At 41.1% G+C, this 21,823-nt stretch overlaps 1 protein-coding gene across 3 annotated transcripts; it reads right to left on the bottom strand.

The window, feature by feature from the left end:
* Positions 1-146: 146 nt before the first annotated feature.
* Positions 147-20,201, bottom strand: RB195_013923 (uncharacterized protein; the record flags this gene model as incomplete). 3 transcript variants are annotated; one of them, XM_064203956.1, is made up of 8 exons in its annotated part: positions 147-167; positions 3,148-3,366; positions 5,487-5,583; positions 5,862-6,016; positions 6,251-6,349; positions 8,316-8,480; positions 9,693-9,766; positions 20,078-20,201. In XM_064203956.1, the coding sequence occupies 8 exons, from the start codon at positions 20,199-20,201 to the stop codon at positions 147-149; spliced, it is 954 nt and encodes a 317-aa protein (XP_064059837.1). The 3 variants fall into 3 exon arrangements, with proteins under 3 accessions (XP_064059837.1, XP_013300094.2, XP_064059838.1); XM_013444640.2 differs by lacking the exon at positions 20,078-20,201 and having other exon boundaries at positions 9,693-9,764; XM_064203957.1 differs by lacking the exons at positions 147-167; positions 3,148-3,366; positions 5,487-5,583; ... (2 more) ...; positions 8,316-8,480; positions 9,693-9,766 and adding an exon at positions 18,916-19,274.
* Positions 20,202-21,823: the final 1,622 nt, after the last annotated feature.

The following is a 21,823-nucleotide window of genomic DNA, read 5'->3' as shown; positions in this document are numbered from 1 at the left end:
TGTTGTATTGAATAATTATGGAACGAAATTTTATTCATCACAAAAGAACACATTGTACTGCTAATACAAGGACTTATATACACAAAACAATAAGCGAATTGGTAGCACAATCTCAGGAAGGAATTTCCAGCAGTTGTTGAGGTGGCTCATACTTCGGTTTCTGAGAGCTGAAAGTCGCAACCATTTTTCATTTCATCATTGATTTAAAAGAATAATTGGTCTTGGACCGGTTTCTTACGTTTATATAGTATCAGAGAAGAAGCCCTTCGGGAGAATTCATTTTCGGTAGCACTATATGGGAATTGTAAGGTTGCAGAACAGTATTCATAACATACCTGCTCCTCTGTGGGAAGAGGAGAGATTTGTTTCAGACGAATGAGAAAGCAGTGTAGGACGGAATTAATAATCGCCGAAAAGTTAGACTTTCTGATTGGCTACCGTGTGCAACTTGAACAAGAAAGCGAACGTGAGACAAAACCAGGCAGAATGAATCATGGTGATGTACTCAGGTTTTGTTTCTTTTAAAATGGTCTTAACGTTCTTTATCATGAAAACTAGCAAATGTATTATTGATTGGAACAGAACAAAAAAAGGTACGCAATGAAAGCTGCCTCGCACTGTATAAATCCATGGAATGACACAATGATGATAGTCACTATTTCACGGTTGGTGGTAATTAAAACAGATTATTGAATGCAAGCTTTTTCATCACTTTATTATTCAAAGTACACGTGCTTCAGTCGATACAATTTGGCTGCACCAATCGTGATGAAGTAAACGTTTAATGTAATGTACGATAAGTTAAATTGCGGTTTGCTTCAGTTTTTCAGAAACAGCTGGAAGTTTATCTGTATGTGCTATGATTGATGCTATATAGCACACTGGCTGACTTTGATTCGAATATTTGCTGTCTGGGCTAAGCCTCGTCCACTTTGATTTAGACGTTACGTTTGAGCTATTTACAACCAGAAAATCGTCGCTCTTCGTCTCATTTTTATGAGAACAGTGGAAATCAAACAGAAGCAAAACATAAAAACAAGCGATTCAAAAAAAAAGTTTGTGTTGGAATAAAATGTAATACTTGTGGTGAGGGTACATATGCTTCTAGAACGGTCAGAAAAGAGTCACTCTCCAAAAGCTTCTTTTAAACCTTAAAATGGAAGTATTTCGCGGAGAAAAATTGTAGCCGTTGCTTTTCTAGAACGAGGAATTTGCTTGCGCCGATTTAGCCATTTGAAGAAACAAAATCTTGTTTAACCAAGGTATTCGGAAGGCTACCTTCCAGCAGCAAAGCTCAAAACTGTCCATTCGATATGGATTAATATGAAGACTTACAATGAAGATATATGAAGAGACCAGGAGGACTTTGAACTTGGGTGATTGGACCGACCTTACATAGCCTGTCGATGGTACCGCTGACGGCCTCGGATTTGCAGCGTATATCGTGAGAAAAGTTGAGCTACAACATTTAAAGGGAACGGAGCAAAATGTTCAGCCATGCTGTAGTAAGTGGCTTCTTTTTTTATCCTGGAAGGAATTTGGCCGCGAAGGGTAGTCGACGATGCTGATCACGGATGCACGTAGTTCTCAGGCTAGACCTTCCAACGCAACGACCGATTTTATAAATCCTGTGCGCTTTTGCTGCAAACATACTTCTTAAGAATCGCGGAGTGCGACAAGAACTGCAGGGACATTTGATCGCGGATATCGGTATGTCGCAGAATGAGCCTTCAGGCCATTACCGAGATTTTGACGTTGCCCAATTTTTGATGTAGAGCGGTGGAAATGTGACAGATGGTTTTTGTTTAACTTACCCCGATCAGCGTTGTTGCATATGCTAGCAACTCTTCGTACTCTGCAGGGTATTTGATAAACTTCAAAAATAATTTATAGGAAGTCTTTTTTTGACTTGATATCTAAGTATTTGTTAAGTACACCTGGTTCCTCATATTGGTATCTGTGTTTGAAAAGTGTTACAGCGCGTGAGGCCGGTTTGACATGTCTCTCACGCTGGTTTTCAATAAGAGGTCCATGCCTTTAGTTGAAGGCAGCGTATCGCGAAATTGAAGCAGCACGGGAACCTCCCGCAGGGTTCAGGTTGCACGGGACCTCAACTCCCCTTATCGTCGCGAAAAAGGACGTGGAAGATGGGATTTTTTTCCTACGAGGTAAGTTGAAAATAACAATATGGGGCTTAATAATGCTTTCTCATCAGCCTCTTCAAATAAACCCAATGAATAGGCTACTGAGGGGACCGGAGTTTGAATAGGGGAACGCGTTCTAACGTGCCTCGTAGGAACGAACTCCACTCCCACGCCGTTTTTAGGACGAGGAGACAGAGCAAGACCTAATCCACATCTCAAACACTACGGGTTCCATGCGGATTCTGTACTGCGTCAGTTTCGCGGTACGCTACCTTTAACCTCATCACAACTCACGCGCCATTGTATCCATGAAGAAAGGACGCTAAACTTGCAAATTAGCTATTCTTTCATAGCGATTGTTCCTGAACTTAAGCTGTTTGCAGAGACTTGCTGAAAGTAGAAAAAAAAACTGAAGTAAGACGTGAACCTTGTTCGCTCGATAAAAATTCCTGCCAGATTAGTATTTTCTACTTTGGAGAAAGAAAATTTCATCCATGATGCTCACAGATGCGACACGAACAGCCCTTCTACGTAAATGTTGAAGTACAAAAGTGGAAATCACGAGAACTTCCTTGAAAAATGGGAGACTGACCCGTTTTATACAGCTAGGAAAGAAATGAGAAGGAATACAGTGGAGAAACTTAATGAGTTCGGGATAGCATCGGAACCGAATGGAGTACACAACGACTCCTTTCTTTCCAAAACAGACTGGTTGGGAAAACGGTGAAATATGTATCAATCAGAAATGAAAAATGAACGATCTTGTTTACCGTGCGAATTCATGGACTTCTTTAATGAAAAAATACTGCATTTTTTGATTTGAAAAAGATTTGAAAGACGAGAATGAATAAAATTTGAAAAAAGCAGGGATTTTTGTAGAATGAGAAACTCTCTATCTAATGTTAAAGAACTCTAGTAATTGCTCATTATTTTTATGTGCATTTTCACTTTTTCTCGTAGTACTGGGTTTATTGAAATGTACAATCGGCGAAGACCTCCTCACCTCAGCAAGAGCTTTCGACTTCATAGGAATAGCACGTTTAGCTTTCGACTCGTCCAGTTTCTCGTTCGATTTGCTGCTCTTCTTCTCTTCCTTTTGTTGTTTTTTCTCTTCCTTCTGTTGTTTCTTCTCTTCCTTTTGTTGTTTCTTCTCTGCTTTGTCGTTTTTCTTCTGCTTATTGGTGTCATCATCATTCTCATTCTCGTGTTTATGGTTGAGCTTCTAAAACTCATCAGATGTTTCAGATTTACGGAAGACACTCAGTAAATAAGTTGGTGACTGTTTGTCGAGACCTGTTTGAAACTTAGCAATTTTGCGTTAAAAGTGCAGTTTTTTTTCGAATAATGACAAGAGAATTTCTGTAAAATCTATGGAACAAAAAATAGAGTTGCAATTTCTTTTTTAATGCTGGAGCACCTGTAAAAATGTATGTAGAAATTTCTTCGCATTTGTTCCAGTCATCTTGGATTTGAACCTAATTCCAACTCTAGATGTTCCTACCTATTTATAAGGGGCTGTGCATAACTACAACTATCAAACGTAATTTTCGTGGCCACTCTCAGCTTCTAAATCTCTCACAAAATTGTGTCGTGGAAAAAGATGTTCCTTCTTGAGGTCTCACAAAATTGTGAGGTCATTGACTTTCACCCTAACATCGCTGTGAAGATTTGTTTATGAAAAGTACACACAACTAAAGTGTGCTTTGAGACATTATCCCCATTTCTCGCCCAGCCGTTTTTCATTAGCCGATGGTCTAACGGAGGGGAAATGATCCATCTGTACAAAAAAAAACCTTGGCGAACAGGGAGGTAGCAATGAAGTTTGCCTCAATTTCCAAGTATTTACAGCGGTGTTACCCTGGTCTAAGGGGCAATGTTCTAGGTGAGATTGTCTTTTGTAAACCAAAACGTTTCTCCAAAATGCTTAGACAGCTAAGAATTGCTACTTTCGATATAACCCCAAGTCATAACCAAGGAACTGCACAGGATTCAAGGAAACCACATTCTACCGAAAGCTATTCACCGTCTAACATTGACATATTGAAGAATATTGTCATGAAGGTTCGTCAAGAACGAGCTTTAGGAAATCGCGAAAAGAAATCAAATCGATATTTTATGGGAAAATATTGCCATGTCTTCGGATGACATAAAATGCCTGTATGTTTTTTCACTTTGTATTCAGCAAAAACAGATAGAAATTAATGGATAAACAGAATAGTGTTTAAATCCTGAGAACGAAAATAGTCCTGTGAAAGCACTTCTTGGCGGAATTTTCTTAATTTCGTCATTGAAGGCAGCATACGACGAAACTGACGATGTTGGAATTTTTCGTTGACAATATAGGGTTTAGGGGTACGTTAAAAGTCAGCACTGTTGTACGGCCGTCGAGAATTAGTCAGGACCCCTCAGCAGCTTTCTCAAATAAAAGATCACGGATAAAATATCTGTCGTTAATCAATCCGCTTGGGATGCGCCATCAAGTTCACTTCAATCCAGAATCGTTCCAGATTTACAAACTCCTATACAATGAATTACGGGGGCTAGCAGATGTTCCATATAAGTGTTATTATCCTTCCAGACAACTCTGGTACCAATTTATACCCTGAGGGATGAAAGGTTTCGTTGGCACTAGGGCGGATTCGAACCTCCGATCGATACTGAAGAAATAGCGAAGCCGTTCACCGACTTCGCAACACCCGCATTCTTTTCAAATAAAATCAATGAATAGGCTGCTGAAGGAATTTGCGCAACTGGTTTGCTAGTGAAAGATCCTAAAATCGTCAATTTTATTGTACGCTGCCTTTCACCTCTTGAGTGGCGCGCGCCTGTACAAAAAGTGTGCTCCACGACTGATGTAAACGCCGTAAGCGCCGAAGGGGTTAAGATAGGGTTTATCACTCGGCCAGACTCAAACATTCAAATTTTGCTTAACATTTTACGTGTTTTCCTCGCACCGTTTACTTAGTCAATTTAAATTTGTAGATAAAGACTACTTGGGTATTCCCATCTGAAAATTCCGAAAATGTGGTTGTGTTCTGTTAAATATACAGCGATTTCCAATTTAGACTCAAAAGGGCAACTTAATTATGCTCACTCTACTCTTTGCAGTTTTTCCTAATCACGCAGTGTTCGTGAAGGCGAAAATTGTGGATTCGTGGTGTTGTATAGGCACGCAGGTGCAGAAATGCCACTTCAGCACACAGAGTTTTTAAGGTTACCAAAGCTATTGCGAATACCCGACAGGTCTAAACGATATCAACAACTTTTTGAGCGCGCTTAAACGAATAATCGATCGTTCGAATGAACAAGTTTAATTGTACAGGTGAACCTTAACGGAGTTACCTTTTTAAGTTCAGGTCCATGGCAGGCAGCGTAAAGTTTCTTTAACTCGTTTTTCTTCTCATTAATTTCATCTCTTTGCTTTCCTTCTGCATTGCAGCTGAAATAGAAGTGATATTAAGGCTCGGACTCGGAGGAGGCCCTCTTTGGGTGATCAATCGTTCGAGCGAATCTTTTCGATAATCACAGCAGACGGTGGAACAAGCAGGTTTTCGCGTTTTCTCGCTACTACCTTTGTTAAGCACGGCTGCAAATTATACCTTTTCTTTCCTTCAATCCAGAAGAAGATGTCCGGATATTTCTTCGTCATTCCCATGAGCTTCCTACCATCGGCGCTCACTTATTGCCTCAGAAAAGGAGAGTTTAAACGGAACTTACTTCTTCACTACACTACAACACTTGGCAATTTTCGAGCATTGCCATCGCATCCTCTTTGCTTCCTTCGAGCAACTTTTCGGTTTCTCCTTCCTTTCCTTCCTCTCCTTGCGTTTTTGGCGCCTCTCCGCTGGATCGAAAGGCGAAGAACGTTTTGCCTACAACCCACAATGATCAAAACTCGATTCACTCACATAAGCATGCTCAACTCTACTTCCAGATTGCGGAGTGATTATTTCCCCACTTCTCAGTTGTGAAAAAGTTAGTGTTTTTCGCGCGAAACAGACCTCTGCACTTCGTTCTTCCTCGCTTATCGTAGTATATTACTGTCTACAGCAACCCTCTCAGCCAATGATTGGGGAATGAAGGAGGTGCGGAGAGGGTCGACTTACCTTCCTCAATGCAGTCTTACATCTTTCGGTCTTTCTCGTACTCAGCGTCAATGCTTCTGCAGCGTTTTCTCGGACGCAATTCTCCACGTATTCATTTTTCTGAAATAAGCTTTTCTCACCAGTGTAAAGACTTTTATCAGGCAATCATCAAGCAGTCAGAATCGTAAAACATCGAATTTGTTTTTTTTTTCTTTATGTCTTGACAGATCGCACAACTCGATACACTAGTAAATTCTGACCTATTTAAAAGCATCTTACGAATCTGAGGTGGTACGTATTTCAGGTGAAGTATTCGTATACGGGATCATAGATTAAGGAGAGGGGGTGATTCCGTCCATTTCTTCTAATTGCCGTAAAAAAACGGCCCGGAAGATACGGCTTCGAGCGTTCCGGCGCGCTATTTTCCACAACGAGTTTGACTGGAGCGCGCCGGCCTTGTGCACGCACCGCATCTTCCGGGCCGTTTTTTACGGGAATTAGGAAGAAATGGACGGAATCACCCCTCTCCATAATATTCTATGCTGTATATGAATACTCCACCTGAAATCTGTACCACCTCAGATTCGTGGGTGACGCCTTCAAATCAGAAGCCTAAAATCCCCTCCCTCAAAAAAAAAAGGGAAAAATCGTCATTATGTGTGGCTTAAACGTAACAATCGAACTTATGCTGGTGCTTCAATAATTTTTGGTTATTTCACTTCATTGGTACTGTCATTTCATCCAGCTATGTACAATGCAGCGTTCAACCTGTAAGAGCTGTTGAACGTTGAATCCTTTGTAGGCAGATACAAGTTGTTGTGAGCTACAGGACCTAACACGAACCTACTCACACTTCTGCCCCTTAGTTCCGACGAATCGAAGAAGGTCGCAAAATTCACTGCACTGATATCGATTTTTTTGTAGTGACCAGAAACTAACTGCCGTGAGCGATTCTCGGTTGTCCTCGTTTAGTATGTAATGGGAGACACTCTTCGCTAATCTCACCCTACAACCTTGCAGGAGACTACAATCTTACAGTAGTCTGACGTTCTCATCCGCGCTTTGTTTCCTTCAATCTTCTTCTCACACGTATTATAATCGCATAACAGTTTGCACCGGATGGAAATGGAAAAGGATGGAAATTGTGGACGTCTAGTTCGGTTGTTTACATCCCTTCTTAGATATCGTATCCTAACGCACTTAGAGTGAAGGACATATTACAACACTGGACGTGAACAGTTATGAATGATGAATAAAGTTATGAATGAATGATGAGGAAGGATTTTTTTCGTTCAATTCCATTCTTCTTATTTGTTTTGGAACAAGTACAACCTACAAATATTAATAACATCCAACGAATAGTACGTTTTTTTTTTTTTTTTTGATTGCATTGAAACAGCATGTTTAGTCACGGAAAGATGATTTTAGAAACAGGGGCATTGAAAAAAAATGGAAGAATGCTGTGGAAAGAGAGAGTATGTATGAAGGAGGGGACATTTTAGATCTAAGAACTTTTGTTTATCTTAGTATTGGTAAGCAAAGGGAGTATGGAATACTATATTATTATCACTGGGATGGCCCAGTTCATCTTCAGATAATCACAGTTTACGACAGCTGCTCAAACTGTTCAAAAACCTCATCTTTGAAACATGTGCGAATTTAAAACAACAAAATATGACATCAACACTATCTGCTCCGTCAGAAGTGGGTATCCAACGTCAGATCATAACACGAACAGCCAGCTACTTGGCATGTTGACAACAATCTGTGTTTTTTGAGTTTCCACCCCGTGACAGCCGCGCTGTTTCGACTTCCTGCGACTCACGCCGTCGAATGTGATTGGTTTTCTTTCTTTTCTTTTCCCCATCTAAGCTTATTTTAGAATCAGTGAATCTTATTGTAACGAGTAATCACAGAAAAAGAAACGAACAAACTAACGTAGGTGAGTGGGAAAGGTTGGGTCTCTATGTTACAGCACGACCTAGTATGGGTCGTCACATTTTCGTTGTTTTAGCGATACATATTTATATATTTAAGTAAATACGCGTGTTACTCCTGGAAGCATGGTTTGAAAGGTTGGAACTACCTCGTCATAAAGAGCTTGCAGCTGCATGTGAAGTTCCAGCGCCCCTTCGCAAGCCTTCTTCTTGCTAGCAGCTACGGCCGTCGTGTTCTCCGAGAGGCATTCGGCGGACTTCTGATTCGCTCTTCCCATGCATTCTGCATATTCCGTACAGAAACTGCTTGGAAACTACAAAAAATCAGTTCTACATTCTTCAAACTCTCCAGGTCACTTTAATTCACAATTCAACTCCAGTGGATATTCTTTAATCCTGAACCAAATAAATAAAAATAAAAAAAAGAGAAGATGTTTCCTGAAAAGAAAGAAGAACAATATTTTGACTTCGCAAATAAGAAGAAGTCCAATCTGTTATTTAGTCTGCTGAAACTCCGCGATGACCCAATTCGGATGCGATTGGATTATTATATGTCATCTTAGTTTAAGGTCATCAGATGCGGTGCCAATCACAGCTAGTGATTAATTCCTAAGGATTAGAAGATGTTTTCTTTGGATCCCGAAATTGTTTTCAAGCGAGCAGTAGCTCTGACTGGCTTTAAATTCACCTAGATTGAAGTGAAAATTGTGTATACTTTTTTTTATGAAGAGTTAGGAGTAAAGCCTGTCTCTGAGAAAATATTCCATGCCAAAACATGGCTCTTGAAGGGATTCAACAAATGTACTAAATGATAGATGTTTCATTGCTGATTCTTTAGTTTTTACAACCAACTCTTAAGGTTAGCCACCATTGCAAATTTAGCTTTAAAACGTTTAGTTATCATTATTTAATAACACTACGTTTATAACATTACTAATAGTGCGTACAACCGCACTATACTAATACCATATTTGTAGCACAAACTTCTAGTTGCATTTTTATGACATAAACAGTCCTTGCCAATAGTACTCAAGTATTTAGCGCACAATTCGTGAGGCCTGAAAATTCGAACAGAATCTGGAGCTAAATGTCGACATTTTATGTGAGCCAAAAGGCAAAATTGCTGCCGCAAAAAGGATGATTTAGTCCTTTTGGACCTTGTGCCAGGATGTATCCTCTTAGCGGATGGTAACTTGTTCCAGAAAAGGCAAAATAAGGTCATCGATAAGGAGAGTCGGTGTATTTTTTTGCCAGAAAGCGGAAACATGTGATACCCAAGTAACGTATGTTTTGAGCAGTTAAGGGTATCCTATGCTATGATTTAGGAATTACTTTGTGTATGGCTATTGCCCTAACGTCGGAACGTGACGTCAAGGAAAGAAAACTGCAAATATTTCATTTTCCGTTGGAGAATTTGTAGCCGTATTGCTTGGGTCTAATGGGACCTGCTTAGTATTCCTACTTCTTCGGCTCCTCCCCACTAGTCTTACTAGTTTCATCGTCACAAATGATTAATGAAAGCTTACCGTATCGGTCGTGTTTCGTTTGGTCTGACATTCTGCTACGGTCAATAAGAACAAGATAACTAATCGGCTCATACCTAAAATAACATTGAGCAAACGACAGGAAATAGTGAAACGGTAACAAGTAGGTATTTACGAGTTTCTTACACACTTTACAAATTAGAGATGAAAGTGATGTGAACAGCAAAGCAGTGTGGATAGACTATGAAGTGTGTAGGCTTAGTTGTTCAGAAAAAAAAACCTTACGCTTAATCCTTCGCCGTCAAAATGTACTAGTTTTCTTTTATCGCACTGCTGCTCTAATTTTTAGCAGCTGAACCAAAAGTTGGATCCAAAGAGAGGAGAACATGTTTCAAATAAATTGAAGTGCCGCCACAGGAAATCAAGTGGATGATTGTGTCTGTGTTATCTCTGGCGATAGCACGTAAGTACATGCATCCGTGAGCGACAGAAAGTAGTTATAGAGTGGATTTTTTCCTCAGGATGTATCAGATGATATCCAGGCTAAGAAACGATCAAAGAACAGTGTAGTAGAATTTCATCTACCCGAACTGTTGTAGATAATTCCTTTTTCTAAATCCAAAAGACTGCGCTGAAACGCACCACATCTTCCAATTCCAGCACAAGGAAAGCAGAGGCTGCGACTGAATTATGGCAAAACGGCAGCTCATATTGTGGCCTGGGTTTTGCGACGAGAAAATCTCAGGGGTCGTAGGCTGGCGGATTTGACTAATCGCGCCCGAGTCGGCTGAGTGCTGCATGCATAAAGATCACCCATAAATGAGACCAGCCAGCTTCGTGGTCAGAGAGGAGCGTCAAATGTTTGCCAGCTGGATGATTTGAAGATTTGGAATGATGGGAAAAACAAAAAGCAAGCGAAGTGTAGGAAAAGAGGAGACATGTAACTCAACTGAGACTCTGTAGTGCTAGTAGTGTAAAGCTACCACTTGCTAATGTCCGTGTTCGTCTAATGTAGAGATTTTTTGACTACTTTATAGAATAAATCCAGAATACTGCTAATAAATAGCACCCATATATTGCGAAAATTCTATTACCTTTCTAAAAATCATCAAATCGTTCCCCGTTTTGACTTCGTACACCTTCTTTAACGTTTATCTAACAGAGTCTCGTGGAGGATCATATTTGAATCGTATGTCTTCCGAATTGATTGGAAAAATTCATCAAAGCATTGCAAGATTCGAGAGCTGCCAGAACAAAAACGCGTCCGGATGTGGCAAATTGAGTGTTGGGTGGAGCGAATTAAATGAGAAGATAGGGTGGAGCGATCGACGCGAGGAAAGGTCAGACGATGCAGAGCGCATTCGCAAGTACACAGACTTCCTGGTCGAGGATATTGGGCACTACAAGGATGCCGTCACTCTTCAAAAGGTTGCAAAGTGCAGCTAAGATCCAGACCGAACGTTGTAAAGCAGGTGACTTGCTTCTCTTATCTGCAATCCGTGTATGAAACACGATTCGAATCGAGAAAAGAAAGAATACAATGATATCGTAGGCTGACGAATCTTTACGTAAACAGTTTCATGCACATTTGTTTACAACAGGAAATTACGACAATTAGAACCATAAACAACTCTTTCGATGGACGAAGATTCAACCAGATAACATAAAGAAAATCGCAATTGCTGATTTAATTTGAAATAGTAGCGCAGAGCGCAACAAAGCCGGTGAACGATAGCCGGCATATGGCACGAGGTCATGAGAACCGCACCAGATTTGTCAAATAGGCCACCAATTGAACTTAAGTGCACATCAATTCGAAAGGGGTTCTTTGATGAAAATCCAAATTAAGGGATTGGGAATTGCATTCGCGGAGGAACTACGAAATGTGAAAAACCAGAAAGAAAACATAGAGAACATTAAAAACAAATGGAAACTAAGCAAATGGCGGCGATGAGTGTATTACAGTGAACAATGAAAATGTTTTTTTATTCTATTTTGTGCATCCCACTCTTACGAGTGTGGCGTTTTCGCAGGCTCCATTTTCCCCCAAGCAATCGCCAGGCAGAGCTTTCATGGAAACCACTGCTGTCCATTGAGCTCATCTGTGAAAGGACTGATAAATACTGACCGCGTAAATCTTCTGAATATTGGTGTGCTTTGTTGACACATTTTGAAAAGAAAAACTCCTCCAAGAAATTGAAAAAAAAAAGAATAATTATTTATAGCAATTCATAGCTATCCAGAATTTGAAATGTGCAGGATGGCTGAGGAGCGAAAAGGGATGAGTATTAATTTCCTTAGCTAGATCTAATCTAGCTTATATACACATGAACGCAAATACGTCCAGAAAGGGAAGCTGCGGCCCGGTCAATAATTTTGGCGCCATCTGCAAGAACATTTTTACCTCACTGTCGCAGCATTTTGCTCAAATGCATCACGATGAGATTTGCATGTAATTTGTTTTATTTGAATAGAAGATGATAGCAGACGACTCCTCGTAGACCAACAGAAGAATCGACAATTTAAAAAAAATAAATTGAACTGAATGAGATGGTCGAGTTTGTCTAATCCCAGAATAACTATCTCAGAAAACTTCATTGTTTTTCGAAAGGTACACAAGCATGGGCATCGTTTTTGTGCTTGCTCCCTCATCGTCGCGGAGAATTTACGAGGATTGGAAACCCTGAAGAAACGTGGTTTCGGGAAGCATCACCACTATGTGCGGTGGATTTTTTCCTTTGGAAGACGTTGCTAACATGTAAAGTGCAATGTCGGTTAATCAAACGAAGGCATATTTTCCATGCTGTCGTTCCCACGGGTGCATCTTGGCTGCAAGTTTGCTTCCCATATATTCTCTACTTCATAAAGACAGTGTTGAGCGTTCGTTCGCGTAAATTGAAATCTGAGAACGAATTTTTGAAGAGCGCTTCGCAGTCTACAGTAAGGATATAAGTTGGATAATACAATAAGGATTTCGGAAAACAAAAGAGCGTACATATCACGTTTCAAAACGACGTATGGAACAGCGTATTTTGTGTGGAAGTGAGTTGTAGACGAAATTAGCATGAAAGAATGTGAAAGGAAGGAAGAACAAATAAGAATAAGGTCTAAGAAGGTTGTTTTATAAAATCACAAAGTTTTCTTCGTAGAGTTTGGCGTGAAATGGATGAGCTGCAGTCATTTACAAGGTTATCGTTTTTCTTTGCATGAAAATCTTCGACTATAAAATGCGCTGGAACGTTTGACAACGTTTCCTTTTCCCAAGTGGGCCAAATGTTGCTGCAAGAAACCTTGGAAATGCAAGGACAACACATCAATCAAGCAGTTTTCCAGGGATGTCTGACATCCTCAAACGAGAGCCTTAGCTGAACAATTTTTTGTACCCACTGGATTCCACCACAAAACTCAATTCAAATTTGTGAATCAGAGGCCGATTCACGGGTCACAGAAAAGGACTAATGTTGTAAACTCTCAGAACTCATCCAACCCTCGAACTCTGAATTTCTAATGCTTTGACGTTCTCAGAATTGCGTCCGTGACGGTAAAATGAAATATTTCTCATGTGTTCTAGCAACAAAGTTGATTGCAGAAAAAAGGCACGTTTTTTCGACGCGAGATTTGATAAGGTTCGTTGAAGCCAGAGGAAAGGACCACTATGTACTTACGACTCACGGTTTTCTTCATGTGAATTGTAGGTATTGGTAATCAAATTTTTTCTTCCAAGAAATCAAGTGTGGAATGCAATAATGAAATTAAACGAAGCAGATGAGAAAAGAATAGTTTTATATCTGATCTCAACCACACAGATCTATACAAGTGCCCCGAAAAGATACGTACATGGACATCAGAACTGCGAGTCTTTCGCGGGCTGTCATTGCAATCGAGAAAAGTAAAGGAGTACACAGATCCCGTCGATAAAGAGTGGGTGCACACGTAAAACGTTATTACGGAAAGAAGTATCACCCTTCATTCGATTCTCAAAACGTGGGTATTCAAAAGTGTCAAATACCGTATGAATACGTAAGGAGACGAGTACGAGAACACGGAAGGATTCACTCGCAGGAAATGAGCACGTGCGTCGGCCTTAGGAGGTGGCATGAATGAACAGTGGAAAGGTCCTCAAAATTAAGAGAAAGTTCAGACGATTTTTAGGCTATGAGAAATCTAGTGGAGAATGCTTCGAACAGCAACGCAAAGACGAGCAGCGGAATGGAAGTTCATTTGCAAGTAAAAGAATGAATGATCGAACGCGCTCTCGAGTACGTCGAGGTATTTGATGATATCGGCGTTTTTGTCGCTGCGCCCACAGCATCCGGCAAGCCGCTTTTACTGCGAGAACGCTCCGCTTAACCCTGTACAGGCGACTACTTTATTTGGTCGAAGTTCAAGTCAGTCACTCTATTTTTGATTTTTTTTTTTTGGCAAAGGATAATGACCCCGGTGCTGATCAATCCATTTTGGACACCCGTTTGACATCTGTTCAGAATGATTGAGACTTTTTGAATGTGGCCTTCAGATTGACCAGAGGAAGCCGGACGAAGTATCAACTCTTTCCAGATAAGTATGAAGTAGTTTATCAATCCCGGAAAGATGAGAGCCTTGAGTGACTGAGTGCGGTTTCAAACCACCGGGTGTGCATTCTCAGCGGGGCCTCTTACCATCGCGCTACATGAATTTTATACTTTTCACTCGATAATACATAATAGCTTCTTTTAATTGCGGCGAACAAGTGAAAATCTATCTCTTCCGTGTGATGACAGTTTCTGCTTACAACAACATCGAGCGACATTAGAGAGCATTAAGTGTCTGAAAAGAACATATCTGATGCGAATTGATCTTTGAATGGGCGAAATTAAGAGAATAACGGCGTCAGCAACAGCTTTTAGCTTGCATCTACAAGGATTTTGATCATGAGATATGTTTTTTTTTTACAAAAACTCCGGTAAAGATTCCAGTTCTAAGCGCTAGCGAAGGATGGTGTTCTCGGCGCTGCTAATCTATTGAAAGAGCTGCTGCCGACGGGCACAAAAAAGCAATTACTGCCCGTATAGAGGCAGACCGGCGGCACGAGGTGTAAGCAGGGGAAGATGAAATGCTTCACATTCGGAAAAGCCTCCGAAACCGAACCCCTAAAACGAGGGTGAAAAAGTTGCCCTTAAATTCGTTTCCAGTAAAGCGTTGCAAGATTCCATGTATGCAGTTCCAAAAGGAAAGGGTAACAACAGGTAGTGAATGTAGGCCGGCACATCCCAAATTTTGGAATATATTCTCTCGTTGCTAAACAGTGATAAACTATGTCTGTTTTTACCTAGAAGAGGATGTTGCATAGAAACACGAGCTAGCTCTGATTAGGTGAGCACAAAACCCATCTCTTGTCCTATGTCCTATGTCCAGAAATATGAGTGCAATCGATATATATATAATATATATAGTGGTTTTCTGATGTCCAAGAAAGCTTGTTTCCGAATCAAAAAAGTGTGAAAGTGTTATGAAACCAATGTAAACCTTAGATTGCAACAACATTTATGGTAGCTTTCATTCTCAACAAAAACCATCCATACTTTCGTGATTACTGAAATATTTGAGTAGGCAGACACGGAGAGAACACTAGCGACACACCGCAAGTGTACTGTTGGGACAACAAAACTTCAGCGTTTCTTAGTTGCGTAACTTCTGGTTTGTGTCCAGAAATTTATTTATCTGGGTTACATGACTTCGTCGCAGTTATTTTAGAATTGATATTTTCGGCACGAACTGCCATAAAACCGGATTTTCGCGGGTTAGGATGTATTCTGCTAGCAAAAACTAGGAACAAATAGATCCATTTCCGTGGATTTTTGTACCGCATTCGAATGGCAGTGAACACAGCAGATACAAATTATGTAATGGATAGCACAAAGTACGAGTAGCAACCATAAAGTTCGGTTCATATTTGAAATACACTACTTAGGCTTAGGTGTATTCATTAGGCGACGTTGCATAGGGGATAGCCGCAGGATTTATTGGTATTTTCCATTAAGGTAAATACATAGATACGATGAGATCGAGAAGTGCGTCTGGGTACGGACAGAAATAGTTCTCACGTAGGTGAAGGAGACATCCATTCCGAGGAATTTGCACGTACGGATGGCAAAGAAGTGCGACGGGTGGCAGCAATTACACGATGACGAATGGGAAAATAGAAATTCCTGTTCTATTGTTCCTGTCAGGTATTAGAAGGTAGAGCTGCAGCCGATTTATGTGGGTTTCAACCTATGGAAATTTTGTTGCAAAACCAATTCAACTGGACGTGAAGCGAATGGAAACAAATGTCGAACTGAGGAATAGTCCGAATTTCTAAACTCGTTTTCAGAAGGATCAAATGGCACATCAACTGGCCCTGCTGACATGTGAGTGTCGATTACAAGAAGATAAAGAGGAAGGAGGGCATAAACTGATCATTTGATGGTTATACGAGACGACATGTGCTGTGCAGTATGTTGTTTTCCGAAGGCAAAAATATGTTTTTAGCGAAAGTAGGGTCAAGTATTGTCGTGCACGAAAATCACCGCCTATCCGCCAATCTCTACGCCATCCCCATTACGTGAACAAAGTTTATGATAGCTGCCAATCGTCTGCACGACTGAAAATGATGGAAGAGATGAGATGCAAGCGCTGTGCAAGAGAGTATAATGGTTTACGGGACAAAGATCGACTATTGAGAATGAATTCGCTGCTTACGCGTAGCTTATGTGACCAGTACCTAGGTCCTAGGATAATAAAAAAAAACTTGCAATTTACCCAAATTATTTTACAGCTGACCCGATCACGGAAGACCACCGCGAGTGAAAGATATTTCTCCAAGCTAGGCATAAATTTTATGGACTCGGCAACGCTTGCCTTCTCTCAGTGATATGGAAACACCTTCAGTGGGATTGAGATACTGGAATATGCTGTGAAAATTCCTTCTTTTGTACAAAGTATAATGTAGCACAGTTGTATGGTCACCCAAATTTGATCTGATTTTCGCAAAGTTCTACTCATATCTAACTAAGCCATATCAAAATCTCCATCTTATTTACAAATAACCATTCAAACTATCTAGAAACAGCGATTACTATGAACTTCTGCACCTGATGACACCAGATTCAACACTTTATAGGAAGTTAGACGAATGATTTGCAGCGAGTGTCTCCTAATGACCAAGGCTCGTCATGTAGTTGGCAGCTAAAGGAAGTATCAAGTAGGGGATAGAAAAGAGATCTAGGAGGATAAGGTGGTCGTTGCTCCTTGCGAGAGGCCAAGGCACTACATGTCTATACATTTCACCATATCATTTTTATATTTTCCTATATAGTTATTTATTATATATGAATAACTATAAATATATGTACTTTGTAGTTATTCATAAATAATAAATTGCGGAAGTCACCCGTTGTATCAAAATGTCCCTATTCTTGGACACGAAATTGGCGGCAGTATATCGATCCTGTAGTGATAAAAAGCCCAATTTAGCCTTGGAAAGTATCGAACCATCGAGTGCAGAGACGCAACGACTGCGTTCCTTACTACGGCGCTCTCCTGGCCTAATAAGCACGGCATTAGAAACAGAGCAGGAAATTTGGAACAGAGGACCAGAGCGAAAATGGTCCCCTGGGTTAATGTCTACCACACATCTTTCCATGAAAATCCATGGAAATCGCATTTTCAATGAGAAAGGGAATTGTTAGCGAACAGTCCAACAGAACGGTTTCTACGAACACCGACCACATATCAGGTCACCTAAGTCGAAATTAGATATAATATTGATACGAAATCTCAGTGGTGTCATTATGTTCTAGTGGTCCCGGACACCGACTCCTTAGCGGAAAAGGACGATACAAAATTTAAAAAGAAACAGAAGAGGTCCTACTAACTTAGAAATAAAAGTACAGCGTCTCTGGCAGATCAATCCTCTTGGATGCTCCATCGCGACTTACTGCAATTCGTAATCTTTGAGGTTTTCTGAACGCGTGTTGGCGTACGCAATGAATTGAAGGGGCAGCTGATGTATCAAGTCAGTGTTTTTATCCTCCCAGACAAGTCAGGCAGCAATTTATCGATCACGGAGGTATGAAGTGTTTGCTTGGCACCAGTGCGTTCCCGAGCCAACGATCGTGCGGCTACGTCGGATCTCTTCCCGACTGCGCTACACCCGCCCCTTCTTAGAAATGACTACTAAGAAGTAAAAAATGAAGAAAAAAGAGAAGTGAGAAGAATGCCAAAGTATAGGAAAAATGGAAAAGAAAAACAAATCAGTTTGAAAAGAAGTATCATCAGCAAAGGATAAAGAGCGAGGAAGTACAGCGACACCTATGGAATGAATGCCATTTAGGCAAAATAAGGCTTAGGACAGCACTCGGAGTTGCTTGTTTGAGCTTTAACGCAAAACCTCGTCGAACCGCGCTCCTTATCTTGTCATCTGGAGTCTGGACCTTAACTCCTTCACGACTGCGCTCATGCGCGACAGGGCAGCATAGACGTCCTCACGGAAAAATCTTCCTCACGGCGAATGCTAAACCAACTGGACGAAGTGATTGCCTTTGATACCTACTTATAGTCGTTGCAAAAAGTAACCGGATTGGAAAGTGCAGTTTTTTAAAGAATAAAATGTAGGTTTTCTGAATAATATAGGTGTATTCAAGAAATTAGGACGACGACGCCCTTTCGAATTTCCTTAGCGCGCTGAATCTGTGGTGCTCCTTCCACGATTCTTCTGATAATCAAACATGTGACGTATTATTGTATAATCCACTGTCCAGTCTCAAAGTCAGAGACATATGCAAGGAGGCGTTCCAGATGGAGTTTTGATGAAGGCCTCGGCAGGTTTGGTTCTGCACTTCAGCGTCATCAATGCTAAAAAATGTGGGTTTGTTTCGAGGAAGCCGATGTCTTTCGCCAACTTCAATCAGATCCACTCTTTGAGATCGGAATTGTTTTCTGTAGCATGATACTGGAGGTCAGCATGAGAGTGTCAGCTAGAGCCTAGAGGGCAGATTTCTTGGCACAGACCAATAACGACAGCACGACAATCTCTTTCAACAACATTGTCGAAAGTCTTCTCTGAGAAGTATGATCTTGCCACCAAGATATTCACTTCCTTGCATAAAGTCTTCATAGGAAGATTAAATGTCGCAATCGATTGTGAAGGAACCACTGAGTTTTCATTCCGAATAATGGCGTCCATTTTTCTCACTTCGTTGGCTTCTTATGCCGACGTTTCATAAATGACGTTAGTCTCGATCACTCACAAATGACTGGAAGGCAGAAGAAACGGTTCTTCCATCTTGCAGAAGTTGGCGGCGATCACGGTCCAGGCTACACTTTGAACGTTTTTAGTCTCAGCCATGGCGGGATGATGTAGAGTCATGTGCACATTGCTTTGCAAAATCTCTTCCGTACGTTCCCGCCTAGAACGTTTCCGAAGTCGCTCAGGTGCGGGCGGCTTCAATTCGGCGATTACGATCATATAGATGGAGTGATTCCGAACCCGGTCAGGCTGATGTAATCTAGCACCTTCCCGCAATTTTTCCAAAATCTGACTTCTCACTGACCAAATCTCCAGCCGCACTGGTTGCTCAAGGGCAAAAATTGAGTTGAAGATACCTCAAATTGTTCGTACAACTCCGAGCTTTCCGTGTGAGCTTCGGCAACTGCTTTTTATTCCTCAACCCTCAGTATTATTCCATTTATCTCCAAATATGGTTGCGCCAACCTGTTGCTCTTCCGAAAAACGTGATGTGATATAGCGAGTGTAGCACATCACATACTTTGTTCACTTGTCCTGCACGTTGCCGCGTGCCTCAGTGTCTATAATCAAGACCTGAGCGCCCGTGGGATGGGTACAGAAAGACTGGCATAGATGCCAACTCGATTGATAAGATTCTCACAAAGAACTCGTCCTAAAGGGGGTAGTCAATGTCTTTCACCTGAAATCAATTGCCTGAGAAACCGCACATCCCAAACAAAACGAGGATAAACAAATAGATGCCTATTTCATGTGACCAAAAGATGTCTATGCGATGATTCGACCGTGCACATGGAAGCAGTAGGATCCACCGCTGCGAGAAGTCTCTAACCTACTTCTCAACCGCGAACTACACCATGCCACTTCGAGTACATCCGCCTATGAAACAAGTGCGAGTCGGATGAATTATCTTCCTGCCGACGTTATCTCTAGTCCTAACTCGCCAGGCGCAAATCGTTGGGCAGAGCACATTCACCGGTAAGAAAGTCAACTACCATAGCACGCACATGGATACCTACAATTTCTGCCTACCTCTTCTGGCAGCAGTAGAATGCTGCTAAAGAGACATGGCAGCACAAGTACTTATGTGTTGTCAAGCATTAATAGCTAACCTAATTTTTGCTTCTGCCTCAGGCAACAGTTTTCGAGGGCTCCGACGCACCTGCGGTACGTGCTGGCGCACATCTTGCTTTCATCTTCAGCGTGACACGAACTAACTCCGCTTCTGACTGCCGTTTGACCTTTCCGGCAAGTACAGTGGCAGCATCAGATTCACCGTGAATCATGCTGGCCTGAGTAGCTCATCGACGATAAAATTCCTTCGAATGCTCCAAATCCGTTTGTCTACCTCTTCTTGCTCTCTACTTTTCCATTTCTCCGTAGCAATCCTTCTTTTCTCGGCGAAGGTGAAACTCGGGTGCGATATTATGGTAGACAGATAGAATATTTGAAACCTCCGAAAACTGAGTGACCAAAAAATTTCAAGGATCAGGTGCCTCTGTGAATAAGAAAATCTGAGCTTCAGGAAGCTCGGTCACCAGAAAGATCCGAACTTCAGAAAGTTTGGTCAGGTAGCAAGAAAATTGATGCCTCTCACGTGTGAAGAATAAACAGCTGCTAGAGGTGTGAGAATTCTTAGAAAAAAATTCTCATTCGTCTTTTTAGTTACCTAATTTTGAGTTCATGTTTCGTTAAGCTGCCCTTCCTACTGTCTTCCTCGCTCGCTCTAGTAGCCTTCTCTTTTCTTTTTTAACCCAATTTTGTGATTCAAGTAGCCAAATTTGATTCATATTTCGGTTCAAATGTACCCTTAATTGTGTGGGGACGGAGACTTGTAGAAGCACCCAGTAGAGATTCGAAACGGCTCGCTTCAACCTTACGACTCTATCACTCAGCTAGCAGATCATTTTCTGAGTACTTTATGATCGCCTTGGAACCTCTCTGTCAAACGTTACAGCAGTAAATTCATTTATTCACTCATTCTGTTCACTTACTCGCATGCACCTATCACCTGTAATCCCGCAGTTCCCTTTCGGTAGTTTTGGCAACAGTGCAAAGATTGACCAAAGAACTAAAGAGCGCAGCCTCGGCGCAGTTGTAACGGATACAGTTTTTCTGTCGTTCTTCCGTCAACTTCCACAACAGGAAATTCTGGAGATCTTGTATTTTAATAGACAACTGGAAGAATATTTAATTTTGGGAAGTTGTTGAACGATTTCACTGGTCTCTTTATGTGTTCCAGTTACGTTGGATTTACATATGATCGAACCACTTGCACTACTGTATTTGGTGCCTGCTCGGGGAAGTCTCCTTAGAAGCTGTAGTTGAAAAATACTAAATGAGAATAGTAGTACTAAGTGAGGAGAGTTACAAAAATCGACAGCGCAAAATAAAACGTTTTTCATTGTATTTCTGGCACCCTACCTTGATTATGGCACACACATCTTCGTCGGCTGTATTTTCCCGAAACGAAAAGACTTCGTGGTGTTAGACAGTTGAAAACGAACATGACAGATCAGAACGTCAAGCAGTTTTTTCCGAAATTGTTCCATAAAACCAAGAAAACCTCACACATCAACTGAATACTTTTTTCATTTCTTCGGTACTTAAGGCTGACCCCAGTTGTTCATATCTCGGTATCCCTGTGTTCAAGGATTTCCATTCGGAATGTTTTGCGAAAATTACTATACTGTCAGAAAGCTACATGAATATAGTTGGAACGCGACAACAATTGTCCGGCCGATGTGGGTCAAGAACGAGTGCGACACCCACGATTGCGGTTTTATTTCCCACATCTCCAAGTTCGAGTTTTTCCGAGTTGTATCTTATCTTATAACAATATTTCTCCATGTAACATAAATTTCTTCTATTTTATTTTACTGTGAGTTGATTGCTGAAATTTCTACCA

The sequence above is a fragment of the Necator americanus genome, chromosome V (assembly GCF_031761385.1).
Source record: "Necator americanus strain Aroian chromosome V, whole genome shotgun sequence".
In the NCBI taxonomy this organism is placed as follows: Eukaryota; Metazoa; Nematoda; class Chromadorea; order Rhabditida; family Ancylostomatidae; genus Necator; species Necator americanus.
The sequence above is the reverse complement of the archived record's forward strand: the minus strand, read 5'-3'. Positions and strand labels throughout refer to the sequence as shown.